The 20,886-nt window shown below is 48.3% G+C and overlaps 1 protein-coding gene across 13 annotated transcripts in view; it reads left to right on the top strand.

The window, feature by feature from the left end:
- The first annotated feature begins 6,342 nt into the window (after positions 1-6,342).
- PPFIA3 (PTPRF interacting protein alpha 3) overlaps positions 6,343-20,886 on the top strand; it is a 70,223-nt gene continuing 55,679 nt past the window's right edge. For 5 of the 13 annotated variants that reach the window (XM_082194295.1, XM_082194305.1, XM_082194302.1 and 2 more), the window contains exons 1-2: positions 6,344-6,584; positions 18,037-18,356. In XM_082194295.1, the coding sequence (XP_082050421.1) occupies positions 18,120-18,356 (237 nt within the window). In that variant the 5' untranslated portion in view covers positions 6,344-6,584; positions 18,037-18,119. Of the gene's footprint in view, positions 6,585-17,011; positions 17,167-18,036; positions 18,357-20,886 lie in introns of those variants that run through there. The other 8 variants (XM_082194306.1, XM_082194307.1, XM_082194298.1 and 5 more) reach the window with 4 other exon arrangements.

A 20,886-nucleotide genomic window follows, 5' to 3' on the forward strand; every position in this document is an offset into this window, starting at 1 on the left:
GGCGCGCTTCAACATTCCTGAGTTTTTAATTTTCACCCGGTGGTCTGATGAAAACAAACACTATAAAGTATGCCGGTGCAAATAACATATTTTCATTGATATGAATTACATTTGTGCACCACCCTACAGCTGTAGATTTCAAGGCGGATCACAACATAAAATTACAATATATAAAAACAAAACACATAATAAAATGAGAACAAAAACAAGCCAGAAATCTCACCCTCCCACAACACATTTAAAAGGGCATCGGATGTCAAATCATTCAAAGGCCAGGTTGAATTACCTCCAAGGGCATCAAGTTTACTGCGGTCCCCCATAAAGGAACAGCATATGCCAATGTTGCAATTACTTTAGCTTTGAATACTTTCAGGGCAGATGGAACATGAAGAGCCCCGTCCGAAAAGAAAAAGCGCAAAAGCGCAAAGGCCAGGTTGAATTTTGGGAATTGTGGTTTGCTAAGGATGCTGGGAATTGTAGGCCTGTGAGGGGAACTGCATTTCCCAGGATTCCTTGGGAGAAGCCATGTGCATGGTGTGCCCATCCCACCTAAAGAATGCAGTATGCAGTGGCACCAAAGGAGGCAGAAGACCCCCTATTCTCCTCACAGAGCTACACTTCTGTGGGAAGATGATTGTTAAACCACAGTGGGAATTTTAGTTTTATGAAGGGAGCAGGGGTCTCCTAAGAGCTCTCAGCACTCTTAGCAACCTACAGTTCCCAGGATTCTTTGGGGGGAGCCATGGCTGTTTAAAGCGGCATGATACCTGCTTTAGATGTACAGTGGTACCTCGGGTTAAGTACTTAATTCGTTCCAGAGGTCCGTTCTTAACCTGAAACTGTTCTTAACCTGAAGCACCACTTTAGCTAATGGGGCCTCCTGCTGCTGCCACACCGCTAGAGCATGATTTCTGTTCTCATCCTGAAGCAAAGTTCTTAACCCGAGGTACTATTTCTGGGTTAGCGAAGTCTGTAACCTGAAGCGTATGTAACATGAGGCACCACTGTATAGTGCAGCAGGGTCCAGAAATGATAATTGCAGTGCTTCTGCTGAAGCTTTGAAGCAGATGAAAAGGGGATGTTGAAGGCATAAAAGAAAGGAAGTCGGGTGCTGACTGCTCTGATCAGTCTAGGAATACAGGGATTCCTGTTGTCCGTTCCCAGAAAGAGCTTTGGAGCTGCCGGTGGATGGCAACAAAAGCACCAAACTCTTGACTAGGCTCATTGCTTCAGCTATGGGGGAAGAGGTTCCATGGCAAAATTCCAATGAACCTGCAGTTCCATCTAAGTCAGAAACTCTGCTCACCAAATTGGTGCCCTCTAAGTGTTTTGGCCTATAATCATGCGCAGGCTGGAGCCTGAGGTCCAAAAACATCCAGAGGGCACCAGATGAGTAAACGCTGGTGAAATCTAATCCCAGGTGCCAGGGGCAGTTTATTCAACAGGTGTGGGGAGCCTTTGGCCTTCCAGATGCTGCTGAACTACATCTCCCATCAGCCTCGGCAAGCATGGCCCATGGCCAGGGGTGATGGGAGTTGTGGTTCAGCAACATGCAGAGGGGCCAAAGGTTACCCACTCCTGTAATACCGGCTTCCGAGAGTTGGCCAAGTTAACATAGAATCACAGAATCTCAAACCTGCCCCCCAAATCTCCACCTGAGGTCCCCCATCCAATTTGAAACCATACTGGGCCCTGCTTAGCTTTGCAAATGTGCTGGCAGTTTCATTGCTGCGCCACAGACTTCTGAGGCTCACCACTGTTTTCTGTTGCCCAACACGGGAAAGGCGGTGAATGAAATGATTTTTCTATGCTAGCTGGGAAAATGACTAAACTACAGTACATGTTATTTTCCTAAAAGGGAGGTCGATGGGTAGAGTCTACAGTAGTACCTCGGGTTAAATACTTAATTCGTTCCAGAGGTCCGTTCTTAACCTGAAACTGTTCTTAACCTGAAGCACCACTTTAGCTAATGGGGCCTCCTGCTGCCACTGCACCGCAGGAGCACAATTTCTGTTCTCATCCTGAAGCAAAGTTCTTAACCCGAGGTACTATTTCTGGGTTAGCGGGCGTTTGTAACCTGAAGCATATGCAACCTGAGGTACCACTGTATTCTGTAGCCCCATGAAGATACAAAGGCTTAAAAAATGGTGTTAGTTATTATTGTTGTTGTTGTTATTTCTTTTTTACCATTGTCCAAATGTAGCTATCTCATGTCAAGGATGGGAAACCTTTCCCAGCCTCAGGGCCACATTTCCTTTTGCGCAACCTTCTGGGGGCCACATGCCAATGTTGGGCAGAGCCAGAAGCCAAAACGGGCGGAGCAATGAACGTAAACTTTACCTTTGTACGGTGGGCTAGATCGCTATCCCTGATGTATTCCTCCTTCCAATGAACAATATGGCTCTCAATTCAGACCCGAAGCAAGAAGCACAAATAAATATCCCCATCACAATTGCGTATCATGATTCCTTCCTCCTGAAGCAGCAAGATGATGTTTCAGGGCCTTATCCTGGCTCAGGTTGAGCCACCAACCCTTCGGACCGCAGACCAACAGGTCCCCAATGTCACACGGACCAATGATCCAGAAGGATGCGATCTCCACATCAAGGAATTTTTAGTGAGCGTTGTCTAAAATTAACCGATGGCTGCTATGGAAATAGGGTGTGGGATATTTTTAAAAGAACCAGACAGAGATAAAAAGCCAACCAGGAAGGGTTTACAGGAAGGTTTGGTGCAGGGATTTAATTTGAGTATACCTAGCAAAAGGGGTGCATTTTCAGATTTGGGGGAAGCGTGGAGATGCGAAGATTCCTGTAGGGAACGCAATATTCCCAGCAGGGATGATAGAAATCTGTCTTAAATCGGGGACAGACTGGTTCTCCCCCTAGCTCAAGGCTGTCTAGCAGTGACTCTCCCTTCACCTCTGCCTGATCCTTTGAATTGAACATGGATGCAAAGCAAGTTCTCTTCCACTAAGCTATAGCCCTGAAGTGGAGAACCACCCCCCCCCCCAATTCTGGACAGCCATGTGCCAGTGGTAGCAAACACATAAATGACAAAAATATCTAAAAACACCCAAATTCCAACATTTTTACAGTGGTGCCTCGGGTTACACACGTTTCAGGTTACAGAAACTTCAGGTTACAGACTCCGTTAACCCAGAAACAGTACCTTGGGTTAAGAACTTTGCTTCAGGATGAGAACAGAAATTGTGCGGTGGCAGCTGGAGGCCCCATTAGCTAAAGTGGTGCTTCAGGTTAAGAACAGTTTCAGGTTAAGAACAGACCTCCAGAACGAATTAAGTTCTTAACCAGAGGTACCACTGTACCTAGTTTCTGCAAGCGCTTACCACATCCCTCTGTAGTTTCCATTCTGGCAAGCAAGAGGCGTTTTCAAATTTCTGAGACACATTCCCTGCATACGAAAAAACACTCCACCTCCCATCGTCCCCAGAGAACAATGATCAAGGATGAAGGAAGTTGTAGTTCAGAGAGCCACAGATTCCCTGTTACTAAAGCAGCAGTGATCGTCCCTGTAGCATAGTCGTTTTTCCTCATGGTTTAGACGAGTGATGTGGAGTCTATGGCCCGCCCAATGAGGCTGGACCACAACTCCCGTCATCCTTGACCATTGCCCATGCTAGCTGAGGCTTGGGAGGCTGTAGGGCCACAGGTTCCTCATCCCTGGTTTAGACAAAGAAAGAATGTTTCTAGGAACACCTATGGGCTGTGACCTATGATAGCTCAGCTGGTTAGAGCGTGGTGCTGATAACGCCAAGGCTGCAGGTTCGATCCCCGTATGGGACAGCTGCATATTCCTGCATTGCAGGGACTTATGACCAGATGATCCTCAGGGTCCCTTCCAACTCTACAATGGCTTAATGAACTCCCATTTACACAGGAGGTATACTATGTAATAGCGAAGCCCCTGGGATAGGAAACAGCCCATGATCTTTATGCTCTGTAAGTGCTACTGGAAATGATGTTAGACCAGTTGGAACCTCTGGTCAGATCCTCCTACAGATTGCGTGTCTACATACTGGTACGCTTCTCTCTGGGATGCCTAATTATGATAGAGCGTGTACGTTGCGATGGACTGCACAGTGTAGTTGAATTCCTCAGGTTCCCCACTCTCTCCTGTGCGCAAGAACTGGCTAACATGCCACTGTTGGGTCAGAAAACTGGGCTGTGTTTCCTTCCTAGCAGTTCATTCTTCACTGGCCACATGAATGGGCGCTACAGCTTTGCTGAAGATGAGCAGCTAATACAAATGTGTGTAGTTCCTTGGTTCTTCTTCCACATCTCTGTAAGGCTACATAGGATCCCACGGCCTTTGGTCATTGCCTCTTTTCACAGGGCCACAGTCTCTGAATTACCAAATAGGGACATTTTCATGCAATCTGATGCTTCTTGCAGCCTTACTGCGATGGACTTCCCAAGTTTTATCTCCTGGCTTTTGACAGGCAGTCCGTGCCGACGGAAATTCACCACTGCTCTCTGTTATGATCAGAATATTACCTACCATCTGCATGCATTTGACACATCTTCGTCACAGACTCGGCGCATTTCTTTGGGCTGTTCCAGAAAATACTCTTCAAGTGCTGAGTTGCAACTCACTCCCTTCAGGGCAACAGCATTTTGCCAGTACTAAACACAAAATATTGGGCAAAGATGATCCACAACTCCCCTCCCTTGTGGTTGCACAAGGACCTATTGGCTAGTGCCTGTGCATCGCTGTATTTTTGTAAATCATTTAATACCAAGCTTTCCTTTCTTCTTCTTTTTTTAACAGACTGGGTGCTTCCCAGTTGCACCACCAATGTAACTGGCAAACCCCCAGACATATACCATCCTCCTGCAGTCTTGCCATTCATGGATCTTTCTCTATTCCTTTTCATCTTTAAACATTTTTAAAAGATTGTGTTCTTTGAAGGTTCTGCATCCTCCTTACCTCTCCAGCCAAGGAAATTCAAAAAATAAAATAAAATAAAGAAAACATCAGAAAGGTTACCAGTGAGGACAAAACAGCATATCCCAGAGTTTATTCAGAGCTAGCATTGACAGAGGACCAAGAATAAAATGTGTTACTTCCCTCCCCTGCCATCTGGAAAGGCCCTTAATGATGCCCGGTTGCTGCTCCCTCCCTGGACTGTCTCCTGCCTTGCAATGATTTGCTGTTCCGATTTGGCTTCATGCATTGATTTTTTGCACCTTCCCCTACTGTTCCATGTCTTGATATATTTCCATGTCTTTCCTGGGTTCTCTTAAGCAAGCACATCTCATCCGGAGAGCTCAGCAACCAAACCCCTTCCTTACCTTGCTGGGCATTGTTTCACGTTTCTCTTTTGCACAAATGAGTTTCCCTAGGTTGTTGCATGACCATTTCCTTAGGGTGGTGGATGGATTTCTCTAGGCTATGCCGACTGGCACGCATTTTTTGGACTGATGCATTATTTTTTTTACACCGACTTGCATGAAGTGGTGCATTTCTCAGCAGCACGTGGTTTGGCGTGTCACCCCTTTCCTCCCCTTCCAGGTTCTCTTGAGGTTCACGGTTTGCTGTTTCCCCCCTGGGTGAAATGAACTGGTGCATCTCCTCATAACGGGGCGCCGTGATTTATTTCTCTTTATGTCGCATGGGCCGGTGCATTTTCACTCCTCTGTAGCCCACCGGCTCCTTTCGCAGAGAGTTTGTGCATCTCGGGGGCGATGGGGCTGGAGTGTCTCCTCTTGGTGGTTTCCGCCGGGTTGCTGCATTTTCTCAGCTGTAGGTGTATCTCCAGGTGGTACATGCATAAATATCCTCTCTGAGCTGCATGAATCGCTGCATGTCACTGTCTCGATTTTTCTCTCTATGCACGCATCTGGTGCATTTTCCGCCCGTGATGCAACGTCTCATTCTTCTCACCGGACTGTTGCGTTATTTAACACGGGCTGGGTCATTGCAAGGATTTCGTGCATTTTTGTTACTCCCCCCCCCCCGCTTTTTTTTAAAAAAAAAAAACCTGCGATGCATCTGATTTTCTCCTCCTCCTGTTCCTCCCCCCCTCCTTTTTCCTAAAGAACCACCGGATGACATCATCCTAAAACTGAGCCCCGCCCATAGGCTTCCCCAATTGGCTTCTCGCAGCCCCCCCGCCCACCAGCTCGCCCACCCCATTGGCTCTGCCACCTTGCCACTCGGAGCTCGGCTTCCCCTCCCTTCCCCACGCGTGGGCGGTGCCTAAAGGGCTGTCCCGGACCATGCCGCAGGCTCGTTGGTCGGAACGCTTGTCAATCAGAGATCTCTTAAAGGGGCAGGCGCGCCCGAGCTCTGCGCTGGGCGAAGGGGCGGGATTTGCTTCTCTTTTCGCTCTCTGGATCTGCCTGGGCGGGCTGGAGGGGGGCGCCAGGCGGTGGCCGACCGGCCGGCCGGGAGGGAGGGATGCCGGGGCTGGGGAGTGGGGTCCCCTTGAGGGATGGCAATCGCCCCTGAAGGCCGGAGGAGGGGGCCCAGCGTCAGCATCCAGGCTCCCTCCTGCATCCCTCCTGCATCAGCACCACCCGGAGCAGCACCGCAGCCTCCCCCGCCTGCTGCAAAGGCAGGTAAGCGCCGAGCTCAGGAACCCCCGTCTCCTCCCGGGAAGCCCCGCGCTGCGCCCCGCTGCACCCGATCTCCGCGTCCCTCTCCAGCGGGGCGCCACCTCTCCACCAGGGGACCGTCCGGAGCCTTTGCTCCATCGTCTCCCAAGCTGCCCCAAAATCGTCCGGCAGCTTCTTCTTGCCGTCTCTGCATCTCTCCCTCCCTCCCTCCCCGCCGGCCTTTCCCCAATGCACCTCTGACTCCCGCATCCCAGGGCTCCCCGCTCCCCATCGCACCCCCTGCGCTGCCACCCGCCGCTGCCTACTCTCGCTAGCCACCCGCACCTTCCCCCGTGCGCTCCGCACGGATCCGGCCACCACCACCCCGGCACCCACAGCCTCTCCTTCCCTCCCCGCCGCCCCCCACCCCACCCCACCCCACCGCGCCCTCACCCATCCCGATTCTCCGGCACGCTCCTTGCAACTCAACTCCTCCGCCCAGCCCAGCCTCCCCGCCGGTGCGCCCGGGCGCCTTCTCCGAGCCCCTTTCCCACGAGATCGCGCCCTGCCTCTTCGTCTCTGCCCAGCCGCGCACAGTCCATCTGCCTGCCGCCGCCGCCTCCTCCTCCCTCTCCGGCTCCTCTCTGAAAGCCCTGCAGCCTCGCTCCGGGCTCCCCTGCTCCTGGAACCTTCCAAGCCATCTCCACCCAGCCCCAGAGACCCACCTTCCCGTCCCCTCCATCTCTCCACCCACCCGGGCCCTGGAGCTTCTCCAGATAGGTAGGTCGACCTGCCGTGATGGCCAGCGCTGGGGATCTACAGGGTGCCCCACCGCCAAAGCTGGGGAGGCGCCTCTATCCTCTAACCCCCTCCCCAGTCGTCTCTTTCATGGAAGCAGCAGCTCACCAAAGGCCCTCTCTGTTTCTCTAGGGGCCTCTCTCCTCCAGAATCGCCTTCCTTCTGCCCATTCCCCAAGCACAGAAGTCTTCCCCCTCCACTCATTTATTCCCAGATCCCTTGTTTGTAGCTCTGCTCCACTGTCCCTGGTTACCCTTTGAGCCTTGGATGCCCCCACTTAAAGGAAACCCGAGCAATCTACCCAGCTCCACCAGACCCCCTTTCCCCACCAAGTTCTCTTTTCCATTTTGCACACCCGATAATTTACAGCGTGCACTCTCTCCCCCCCCCTCCGACTTTGTTCCCATCTGGGCCCCCTAAAGACCCCCAAACACCCGTTCTCCCTGAGCGCTGTCAAATTTTGAACATTGCTCACAGGCGCAGTCGACATCAGCTCCATCATTCTGCCCAGCCGTTCCTCGCCCCTGCTTGGCTAAAGCAACCCACATTCTATCTCTAGGCAACCCCCTCTGCTTTTTCCTTTAGGGAACCTGCACCCTGTTCCACCAAGAAACCTATGTCACTCCACCCAATGCTACTCCATCAGATTTTTAAAAAACCCACAGCCCCCTCTAGTTTTTTCTTAATTGGCCCATACCCACAATTCCATCCCTTTTGCCTATGTTACTCAATGGCCCCCAGCACTCTTACCTCTATGGTCTTCTAGATTCCTGCTGTTTTGAACCTGTGCCTTGCCACCAAATCTCTTTCCAAACAGCTTCTTCCTGTGCTTCTTGCACCCTGCCTGATTTTTCTTCATTACCCTACACCACACAGTCCTATGAGCATAAGAGTCTGAGGCTCCGACCCAAACCCTTAATATATTGTGTTATCAATATATTCCCATGGGTTGTCTTTTCTGCACCTTGTAATACAACGAAATGGTGGCCTAACATTTTGCAGAGTGGGGTCTTAGCAGAAGCAGGAGATTGGAATGGCAGGTGCCAGCTTGACGGTGCGGGGATGGGATTTCGAGGTAGATGTTGCAGGGAGTGGAGGACCAATGTGGAAACATAGCTGAAGAGAATCCAGTGCAAGTGTTTGGGAGATGGAAATACATGGTGGCTAAGAAAAATGAAGCAGGATGTTGGTTCAGTTAAAAATGGAGGTGCCTGTAGACAAAGAAAGTATCAGGCTATAAGGCATAATCACATTATATATCTCCCAAAGGTGGAGAGTTATTAATATGTTGATTAAAAATTGGGGGTCCTTTATTATGTGTTTCCAGGCCTACCTTTCCTATCTGCAAGCAGCTATTGTAGTACAACTGAAGTAAAGCTGTCTATTGGCGGGGTTAATGATAAGATTATAATTTGTGTGATTCCCACCTTCATTCTCCCAAATTCAGCGATCACCCATAGCTATATTTAATACAGCCCAGGTGCAGGTGTGCAAAAGAAGGTGAAAAACATAGACTGCCTGTTTGTGTGTGTGAGAGAGATGCTGTGGTCAGACACATGTTAGGCAAGCTCATAACAATCAACATGCGCCATCACTGTTTCACAAGCGTGCTCCAAGCTGTGATGCACAACCCATTTGCACAAGCAACAGTAAGTGCTGCACTTTCTGTTTCCCGGGTGCAGGAGATAATGCACGTTCATTGACCGAGATCTATTCTTATGTGCATATTTGTCTGCATATGCATTGCAGTACAAAGGTGTTATAATACTGCACAAAGGTTTGCCATGCAGGGCAGCCGTGCAAACAGGAGGGTTAGTCACACGTGCAACATGCGCATGACCACTCGCAAAAATGCCAGAGATGACATGCTGGTGTAGGCAGCTGTGACAACAAGTGTTGTTTGTGCAGAAGCATGGGGAAATACCAAAGTGTCATCTGTTAGGGCAAGTATGTAGGCGCTACAAGCTTTTTTGTGTGCGCTCGCACAGTTATACTAGAATATGTATGTTGCAGGTGGCTGTGGTGTGGAAAGAAGTATAGCTGCACTAGGTGTGGGGTGCATGTAATCAATGTGTCAAGATGAACATGGATGAATGTGGTGAGATTCTAAACAGATGGAAGTCTGACAGGTAAAAACCAGTCTTTTTTCTAAGCCCAGCTGTGCTACATAGAAGTTACAGCACATGTGTTGGATTTTGTACAATGGTTTTTGTACAGATGTGGTTCCACATGTGCCCACGGTTATATTTGTTTCTTTGCACCTTCTGGATGAGCATGAAATCTTATGTGTCACATCATAGCTGCAAACGAAAAGGATTGGAACACCAGAGGTGGTGTTTGCACTGCGCATGTGTGGTGGTGCACTGTTTTGGTTTGCATGCACATGCTCACCTTTGCTAGTCATAGACCTGCAAATAAGTTTGTACACTGCCCATGGGTTTGGCAAGGCCTGTTGTGAGTGCATCCTGTGCTGTTGCATGCAGAGATGTCTGTGTGCATGCACAGAAGTCAGAACCCGTTGTGCTTTGTGAGCACCATCACCCAGGTCCCAATCTTAGCAGTGTGCAACCACGTTCAGGGTCTGTGAATGTACAAACGCCTAAACACTAGTGCAGTGTTGGTGAAATTCTTTATTCTGCTCCCCAGAGATGCAAATCCTTAAAGCAAACTAAACTCATGTTATGCTACTGTGAAGTTACATTAGCATAGTTTAGACCAGGCTTCCTCAGCCTCGGCCCTCCAGATGTTTTGCGACTACAGTTCCCATCATCCCTGACCACTGGTCCTGCTAGCTAGGGATCATGGGAGTTGTAGGCCAAAAACATCTGGAGGGCTGAGGTTGAGGAAGCCTGGTTTAGGCTAATTCTTCTTCTCATAATGTTGCTTCCATGGGAGAAGAGTTTCTTCAAATAATCTACCATGTTTGACAGCAAATGGGGGAGATGACAAGCTGAGAGGGACGTGGTGGTTATTGTGGAGGGGGAATGTGGCTTCTCCCTCCCTTGATTTCTGAGTGTTCACTAGACACTAGTCATGAAGGTTAGAAATTTACCGGTTTTCAACAAAAAAATAAAAGGAGCGGGAGATGCTCAGAATGTCTACTACTGTGCCAGAGTCTGGATTCTGAGCTTGTTTTATGTATCTCCAATGCATGTGTTCATATATAGCTCCTTTGCTCATGCTGTCTATGAGTGTATGTGAGAGAGGGGCAGGGAAATGTGAATGTTCAATCCTTGGTGTCTCTTTCATAGCAGCCTCAATATCCATAGATGTATACATAAATGTCTCAATCTCTCTCCACTTCTCAGGTGTAAAAGCTGTGTAAATCCATGGGCCAGAATTACCGTCTGCGGTCTGTGGTTGCACATAAAAGAGCAGAGCAATCTAATGCCATCCACAAGCCTCTGACTATATTTGTGCTGCATCCTAGACTTTGTGTGTCTGTTCCCCTGACCAGCTGCTAATATGAGTTCTTAATGTCTTCTGAAAGCATGAGAGTGACTGTGCATGTGTGGGCCTGTCTTGGCCTTGGAAACTATATTTTTTCAGAATCTGTAAGATTATGGGGATACTCAGATTTCGCCACCCCCATTTGATGGGCTGTTTGCTTCCATTTGTTTGGCTTGGTGGAGAAAGAGGGTATATTAGGCAACGAGAGTGACCTATGGCACGTCTCTGTTGAGTATTTTCTTGCATGTTTTTATATGCAGAGTTTGATTTTGGCCAGGATTTCACGTTGCTCAACCCTAGAACTTATCAGTGGCAAGGTTTGGCCCTTGAATAGGTGAGAGCTCTTTTCTTTTTATCCATTCAAAAGCATTTTTATCTTACGAGCCATCCTCACATCTTTCCTAGGCACTTCTAAGGGAATCTGTTTATCTTGTTGTTCCAGGGAAACTGAACCTCTCCAACTGGAGATGGAATATGGGCATAGAGGGAGGGAGGGAGGGAGAGAGATGCTTCTAAGTGCTAAGTCCATCATAGACAATGGGCTTCTGACTAGTTTGAGCAGTCGTTATTGAATACCTGCAGCCAAAGCCTCATCCTGCACCTTCTGCCTGGCTGGCAGGAAACTGCCCCTTTGGACAATATACAGTGGTACCTCGCAAGACGAATGCCTCGCAAGACAAAAAACTCGCAAGACGAAAGGGTTTTTTGTTTTTTGAGCTGCTTCGCAAGACGATTTTCCCTATGGGCTTGCTTCGCAAGACGGAAACGTCTTGCAAGTTTGTTTCCTTTTTCTTAACACCGTTAATACAGTTGCGACTTGACTTCGAGGAGCAACTCATAGAACGCGGTGTGGTAGCCTTTTTTGAGGTTTTTAAAGACTTTGGTGATTTTTGAAGCTTTTCTAAAACTTTCCCGGCACCGTGCTTCGCAAGATGAAAAAAATCGCAAGACGACAAAACTCGCGGAACAAATTAATTTCATCTTGCGAGGCACCACTGTACAGAGCATCTTTCCCTAAGCAGCGAGGCACTTCCATGTACCTCTGGTGCAGTTAGGTAATTTTAACCTCTGGACTTGGTGGGAAATGGCTCTTTAGATGTTAGCATGAACTACTTCACTTACTTCAAAATGTGGCAAACCAGCTCTGAGGTGTTTGGGGCCCCCCCTGCTCGTTCTGCTGTGGGGGGCTAGGAACATTTGCCGCAGAGTCCTGCCCTGTTGGTACCACTGCCTGTGGGACTTAATGGGGAGGACCTCTCCATCAAGTCTGGAACCACTTCTAGATAGGTTTGATTCCCTCAGCTCCCATCTTCTTAAAAAAATAAAATAAATCTTGTGTTCTTGTTCCAGAGGAGGTGAGCATAAAACCTCGTCCGCCACAGTAGAGTTGTAATTCTTAGCTTGTTTGTAATATTGTCCAACATTTCTCTGATGAAAATAGGGATGTCCTAAAGAAAAGCAGGACATTCCAGGATCAAATCAGAAAGCTGGATGGTTTCTGTAAATCCGGGACTGTCCCTGGAAAACAGGGATACGTGGAGGGTCTGTGTATGTGTGTGTTAAATTTGAATGCCTCTGTGCAGAAGGAGGGAGTACTGGGTCTAGACCGTGGCTTCAAATTCCAGGGGTTAAACATTAGCAAGAACTATTGCTAAGGGGAGTTCAGCAATGGAACAGAGTGTTTATGGAGCTTGTAGAATCTCCTTTCTTGGAGGTGCTCCAAAAAAGGATCCCACAATTGTTCTGCTTGGGAAACCTGTGGCCCTCCATATATTGTTGGACTACATCACCCATCATCCCTGACTATTAGCTAGAGGGAAGAGTTATGAGTGGCCACAGTGAGTGTTTGTGAGAATGAATGAGTGAAATGTCAATATAAATCCCTGTTTTTCCTAGAGGACCTATTTGAGAAGAGTCAGGAGGGATGAGCCAGCCCCACACCTTGACGTAGCTGTCAAACTCTGGGACCATGGGACAGCTACACCATAGCTGTCAACGTTTGCCATTTTTAAGGGAAATTCCCTTATTCCCAATAGGATTCCTCGCAAGAAAAGGGGAAAGTTGGCAGCTATGCCCTACACTCTTTCCTCTACCCTAGCAACATGGGTGCCAACTTGATAAAATATTGGGGGGGGGGACAAGTAAGCCCTGCCCTGCATAATCAATCACAAGATGCGATGCACAGGGCACCATTTTAATGGCAATGCCCATCGACATTTTGGGGAGAGGGTCGAAAACCCCTCACCCCCTTGGAATTGGCTCCTGTGCTTAGTAACAACAGGGGAGGGGAGTCAGCAAACAGCGTCCCTGATAGTCTTCCATCGCCAACCCTCTAGTATACAATATGCAACGGACCTTTAAACAAGGGGCCCAACTATAAGCCGGTTGCCTGAGACTTGGAGGAAGCCCAAGCTAGGCCTCAGATGTGGAAACACAGGGGTTCGCTCTGCTCCCTCTGAGACAGCTGCTTAGTGTTTATTTTTTAAGAATTTCCGCTCTCTAGCAAACTCTCAAGGACCATAGATGAGCCTTGGGGTCAGCATCAAGCCCTTGGGAGACCAAGCTGTGTCCCCCATAGTGGTTTGCCTGTCTGGCTGTGGCCCTGGTTGTCCACAGCTAACCCCAGGGCCTTGCCTTAGGCTACTTAGTAAGGCCATGGCTGAGTTGAAATGTGAACCAAGGTTGTCTTGCAAGGGAACAGGGGAAAGGTAGGAGAGGTTGCGGAGAAAGAGTATATCTGCATTGGCTCAGGAACAATTATTCTGAGAGGAAAAACAAGGTTTTGAGGAAGAGCGTGGAATATGGAGGCTGTTCCAGGCAGAGGGAGCAGGCTGGCAGAAGGTAAAGAGGCAGGCGTGAGGAGGCAACAGAGGGACGGCGGCTGTGACGGCAGGGAAAGCGTGTGACTTGATTAAAATGGGGTAACATTTTAGGACACAGACTTGATTCCCAGCAAGCAGAGGTGGCTGCAGTTTATTCAAAGCGCTGCTGCTGCTTCCCACGCCAAGTTAGGTTCTCTGTCTGGAGTGCAAAGCAGTGCAAGAAGGGAAAGGTAGAGGAGGCAACGCGGTTCAGTGAGAGCACAGAGTTTGCAACGGGGGTGAGGAATCTGTGGTCCTTTGAGTGTTGCCGGATGGCAGCTCCCATCATCCCTGACCATTGGCAACAGGCAGGCTCTCCGTCGCTGCTTTGGGAAGATGTTCTGCGGCAGTGTTTCGTTTCACGGAGGATAAGGTTAGCAGTGGCTACTCCTGGCCACAATGGCTAGCTTCTGCTTCCATTGTTGGAGACAGTATGCCTCTGAATCCCAGTGGCTGGAAACCGCTGTCACACCTGCTTATGGGCATCTGCTTGAGGACAAGAAGATAGACTAGATGCCTGATCCAGAAGGACTCTTCTTATCCCTAGTTGCATTGAGAGAATGGGGCAAGAGCATTGTTAGAAACTCAGATATATAAGCTGGGTGCCAAATAGCTCCTTAAACCGAGGTTGCAGTCGCCAAAACAGAATGTCTAGTTGCCATTTTGGGGCAAGACGGCCATAAAGTCTTTTTTTCAAACGATGGACTAACTGTGATTGATTCTCCATTAAACATCTGGCTCGTTCTGATGACAATCTTGAGCTAGGTTAAGAACTTTGAGAATCTAAAGAAGAAAAGTCACTTAATCCAGAGACAGTCCACATATATATCGGCCCATTCCAACCTCTTTTTCTTAATGGTGACATGGACCACTCATAACATAGGAATATTCTTCACAACTGTGAGCAGCAGTGCAGTATTGGGGGGGGGCAGGTTTGGTAAGTGAAAACAAGTGACAACAATTAACTATATAATGTTGTTCCCAGCTCCTGCTCAGGCTGCACAGAAAAATACAATTTGGTTCCAGAAATTGATTCTGATTGTGCAGATAAAATATAACAGATAGAATTCTATGTAATAGTGTGGGAAAACAGTCCAGATCCAATGATCCCCAGATGGTGGAGATGTCAGTCGTAAATGGTCAAAAGACTTCAGATTAAAACTGCAGAGTGGAAGGACCAGGAGGACTCTCTGAGCAGCTACTCTCTGAAGACTGAAGAGACCCGCTTAAAAATGTCTAGGCGTGCCTTTTTTATAACAAGAATACAAAGCTGAAAATGAATGAACTGCAGCTAAAATATCATGTTCATTTTTCATATGGTCTAGTCCTTCCCCTGCCCACCCCCTAATATTCTTAAGAGGGTCTCTTCTCCAGTCTTCATAGAGTAGCTGGAAGTGGGGAGGCAGAAAAAGGCCCTCCTTTCCTTCCACTCTGCAGTTTTAATCTGAAATCTTAGTGTTGTGCCCAGAGCTCAGAAACTGCTTGCGCTAATGGAATTCCCTGTCGCAAAATGCGCTGAGAACAATGGGAGTTTCGAACACTGGTCACAGTGCGCCACAGGCTTGAAGGGGTGAAATAATCAATGGCACTGTATTAAATTGCACACAAAGTGGAAGTCGGTGGCATCAATGAGATGTTACACTTCTCCTACAAGTGCTGCACCCATGAGGGAGTGTCTAAAGATGTTCTGTCTCCCTCCATTGCTTTGTGATCAACGGAAGTGCCTTTCCCCAGTTTTAGCTGCCCTTGCTGTTGCTTCTGGTTCAATTCCATCCCCACAACTCATCAGGTCACATCCACACGATGCGTTTAAAGCACATGACTTCCCCCAAAGAATTCTGGGAGGTGTAGTTTAACCCCTCACAGAGCCACAGTTCCCGTAACAAATTACCATTCCCAGGATTATTTGCAGGAAGCTGCGTGCTTTAAATGTGCTTAATATATATATGCAAACCCTCCAACATTTCTCCAATGGAAATAGGGGTGTCCAGTGCTTTTTTTTTCCCTAGAAAAGAGGTGCCAGAACTTGCCACAAACACCTCTCTCATTCTCTTAGAATGGCAATGACGCCCAGCTGAGACGTTCCAGAATTGAGTTCCGGCAAGTTCTGGCTGAAAAAAGGCTCCGAGGATGTCCTATTCCATACCCTCCAACATTTCTCCAATGAAAATAGGGGCATCCTAAGGGAAAGTGGAACATTCCAGGATGGCTTCTGTAAATCCGGGACTGTCCCTGGGAAATAGGGACCCTTGGAGGGTCTGAATATGGTGTAGAGGTGAACCTCAATTCTCCACCCTGCATATAAGAATGCAGGCCCCTTGCACAGCAGCCATGTTACTTAATAGTTCTGTACAGCACCTAGCGCACCCTGATGAAATTAATGCTGAGTCAAGAAGAGTGTGGAAACAGCCTCCCTGGCACCACGTTAAGCAGACTTGCATAATTCATAACTCAGCACAATTTTTTTGGGGAAAAAACTTTTACTTACTTTCAACACAACATCACTATCAACCTTCCTTCATCTCATTTGCCCTCCTAGACTGTAAGAAGGGCCCATTTATTCCTTGCATAATCCGTGTGAAGTGTTGTGAACGTTCAAAGGCAGCCATGCGAATGCTGAGCATTGTGCCAATTTTACAGATTGGGAAAAGCGAGGCAGAGAAGTTGATTGCCCAAGGTCGCCTGACAGCTTCTGTTGTGAACTGAGCTACAGTCTGAATCTAGGCAACACGGATCCGTGACCGCTAGGCCTTATTGTGTGGGGAATGGGAACGAAGCATCACAGGGCATAGTCTGCATGGACTGTTGTTTCCTTCAGCTAACGGTTGTGGGGGGAGGACATGGGGCAGGGGTCATTTTGGCACTGAAGTCAGACTGAATTGGCCCTAGCTGAGACAGGATTGAGGGTGTTGCTCTAGGGAACTGGTTGCCCCATATGGGAAAGAAAATAAATGTTAGGGTGGGGCAGGGTTGCTTTTCTGGCAACTCCAGTTCCCCAACCGGCTGAGCCTCATGCCTGCCCCATGATTACACTTGATCTCCCCATCCACCCACAGAGTTAAATCTCAAGCTCTTCCTTCCCCCCGGCCAACCCAGCACTGCTCCCCAGAACCAATGCTTTTGCTCAGGAGGTGGCGACAAGAACGTCACGCTTGCTATAGTAACATCTCCGGTCTCCCATTATCTCCATTCATAATAAGTTAGCCGGTGTGTCATCTCGTTGGCTGTTTCCCGGACTCCTGGCTCCCAACCTCTCCTTCCTGTCCCCTCCCCACAAGGGCAGTGCAGATCTTCTGTGCTAGAGATCATAGGCATCCGAGTTCGTATGCATATATATCTCCTCCTATATAGCTGACTGCTTGAAACTCTGGTGGGTCCAGATTCACGGTTCCAGCCCTCCGCTTGTAGTTTAGCCTGCTCTTCCCAGAGCCAGTCACCACATCACTTCTGGAATCCATGGAGCCTTGGGACATGGGAAGCTGCTGTATATATACTAGGTCAGACGATTTCTCTATCTAGTATTGAGTATTGTCTTCTCAGAATGACAGGTGCTGTCCAGATTCTCAGGTGTCGTCCATCACCTACCTAAGGAGATGTTGGGGTCTTCGACATGCACAGTGTGTCCTTTAGCTGTGATGTCAGCTTTGCAACTTTTTGGGATGAAATACTCTGGTTTCCCTATCCCCCTGCTTTGAGTCAGACACACACTTCCTTACTTTTTCACCTATAGAACTCCAGAGTTCAGGGGTATTATTTGGAGGGTTTTGTTGTTGTTGATGATGGTGATGTTAATTTGGCGGATCTTATGATTTATGTGGAAATTGGTTGCGTGCTTTTTTTGCTGTTTTGCTTATTGTTTAGGACTAATGATAGATATATAATCTTAATTACCAAATGGAACCTTAAACCTAAGCTGCAGACACCACAATGGGATGTCTATGTAGCGTTCCCCCACCCCAGTGGGATTTATTTATTATTATTAATTATTGTTATTGTTATTGTTTGTTTATTCCATTTCCGTACTGCTTTATAGTTTAATAAAACAAATCTCAAAGAGGTTTACAGCACATTTAAACATCAAAACAGACAATCTAAAATAAAACTAGTTCAAGCTCCTAGGAAAATATTTCAGATCCTTCTCTAAGAGACATTTTGCGCCACGTGGTCGAAATGGGAAGACAAAACGTTCCCGGCAACTGGCAGATTCCAAATACTGTTTATGACTACCTTTGTTAAGTTTGTAGTTCTGTAATTTGTGTGTGTGTGTGTGTGTGTGTTGTAAGACTCCTTACGTGGTTTTGACTTTGGAAAGGCGGTATACAAATAAAAAAAGGACTTTCCTCCTCTCTTTCTCTTTCTCTCTCCAGGATCTGGGGCTAAACGTCCCTGAGGGCCACCAGTCTTTCCCTGAGGAGCCCCCCCGGGGGCAGCCCTCCCCACCCCCCTTGGCATGATGATGTGCGAGGTGATGCCGACCATCAATGAGGACAACCGCCGCGGCTCGGCCTATGGAGCCGACGACGCCAACTTTGAGCAGCTCATGGTCAACATGCTGAATGAGCGCGAGCGGCTGCTGGAGACTCTGCGCGACACGCAAGAAAGCCTGGCCACCTCCCAGCTGCGACTGCGCGAACTGGGCCACGAGAAGGAGTCTCTGCAGCGCCAGCTCAACATTGCCCTCCCGCAGGTCAGGAATGGGGTTGGGGGGTGTTTGTGTGTGTGTGAAGGACGGCGGGGGAAGACTGCTGGGCTTGCTGGGAGATCTGGGAAGAGGAGTCACTGGCTGGAAGTTCAAAGCGTTGTTGGCTGTGGCCACGCTCACACCATCCGTTTAAAGCGTTATGATACCACTTTAAACAGTCACGGCTGTTAATTCCCCCAAGGAATTAAGGGAACTGTAGTCCACTAAGAGTGCTGAGCAGTGTTAGAAACTCAGATATATACCGCATTTTTTTTGCTCTATAAGACGCACCAGACTACAAGATGCACTTAGTTTTTGGAGGAGGAAAACAAGAAAAAAATATTCTGAATCTCAGAAACCAGAACAGCAAGAGGGATCGCTGCACAGTGGAAGCAGTGATCCCTCTTTCTGTTCTGGCTTCTGGGATAGCTGCGCAGCCTGCATTCACTCCATAAGACGCACACACATTTCCACTTACTTTTTAGGAGGGAAAAAGTGAGTCTTATAGAGCAAAAAATATAGTAATCTAATCTCCAAGTGGCACATTAAACCTAAACTGTGGTCACTACAATGGAATGTCTGAGGGCTGTCCCCCCCCCCATGGTATGTATGTATGTATGTATGTATGTAAGTGTATGTTATTTCCATACCGCTTTATATTTTAAATAACAAATCTCAAAGCGGTTTACAACACATTCAAGGTAAAGGTAAAGGGACCTCTGACTATTAGGTCCAGTCGTGACCGACTCTGGGGTTGCGGCGCTCATCTCGCTTTATTGGCCGAGGGAGCCGGCTTACAGCTTCCGGGTCATGTGGCCAGCACGACTAAGCAGCCTCTGGCGAACCAGAGCAGCGCACGGAAATGCCGTTTACCTTCCCGCCGGAGGGGTACCTATTTATCTATTTGCACTTTGACGTGCTTTTGAACTGCTAGGTTGGCAGGAGCTGGGACCGAGCAACGGGAGCTCACCCCGTCGCGGGGATTCGAACTGCTGACCTTCTGATCAGCAAGTCCTAGGCTCTGTGGTTTAACCCACAGCGCCACCAGCGTCTCTTACAACACATTAGAACGACAACAAAAACAAATCCAGGAGAAAACTACTGTACTTTTCCATTAATAATAATAATAATAATAATAATAATAATAATAATAATAATAATTTTATTTATACCCCGCCCTCCCTGGCCAAAGCTCGGCTCAGGTCGGCTAACACCAGTAAAATTACAGTGAAAACATAATAGGAAAAAAACCCTATTTAAAATACAGGTTAAAATGCAATTTAAAATGCAGCCGCATTTTAAAAGTAGCCCATAGATCAAAACCATAAGGGGAGGAAAGACATAAGGGTCAGACTGAGTCCAAACCAAAAGCCAGGCGGAACAGCTCTGTCTTGCAGGCCCTGCGGAAAGATGTCAAGTCCCGCAGGGCCCTAGTCTCTTGTGACAGAGCGTTCCATCAAGTCGGGGCCAGTACTGAAAAGGCCCTGGCCCTCGTTGAGACCAATCTGACCACCTTGCGACTTGGGACCTCCAAAGTGTTGTCATTTTGGACCTTAAGGTCTTCTGCGGGACATAGCAGGAGAGGCTGTCCCGTAGGTACATGGGTCCTAGGCTGCATAGGGCTTTAAAGGTCAAAAACAGCACCTTAAACCTGACCCTGTACTCCACCGGGAGACACCCCCAAATCCGCCTCCCATCTGTCCCCTCACCGGCAGAAGCTGCCAATTGTCCATAGCAACCAATCAAACGTCCGCCCTATGCACTACCCATGCATAAGGCGACCCCCACTTAATTAAAGCGACAATGAAAATATTTCAGATCCTTCTCTGAGCGACATTTTGCTTTCCCCAGTCGCATGATTGAAATGGGACCTGCGCCAATCGTCAAACGGGCCTGGCTAATTTCGAACGCTGGTGCTGAAGAGTTGTTAGGGGGCCCCAGTTCCCCTTCCAGAGCTAAAGTTCTCAGAGTTGCCTGTGAAAAGAAATTGATTGTTAAGTTACTCTGGGAATTGTAGTTTGGGGAGGTGGGGAATATGGGTCTCCTAACAGCAATCAGCACCCTTTCCTTAGGACGGGAATCGGAGGGTGAAGCTCTTGGATTTCATTACGTGTCCTCCGTTAGTTGAGCACTGGTGTAGATTTCCCGGTCCATGGCAATCGCAAGCAGCTGACCCCACGTGGGCAAACCAGAAAGCAGGCCAAGCCAGGAAATCAGCAGCCACTTATAGGTGTGACTGCATATATGCATGGTGCCAGGAAAATAGATAAATAAATAGAATCACACCAGGAAATGGCAGGAGAGAGCTGGAGAGTCCTCTTGACTTGTGAGGAGACGCTACCTGGAGGCAAAAGAGGGTGTCATTGATGGTGGAGGAAGCCCTGAAGAGACCTGTTTAGGCTTCTCAGCCTCCCCGCCTAACAGCTGATGTGCGGGGTAGCGCAGCAGCAACAGCAGTTGCATTCCTCCGTGGCCTCCACCCAGCCTCAGAGCTTCAACTCTAGATATTATGGTCTGGATTGGAGAGAGTGTGGGG

This window comes from Podarcis vaucheri (assembly GCF_965113315.1).
Source record: "Podarcis vaucheri genome assembly, chromosome: 13".
Classification (NCBI taxonomy): Eukaryota; Metazoa; Chordata; class Lepidosauria; order Squamata; family Lacertidae; genus Podarcis; species Podarcis vaucheri.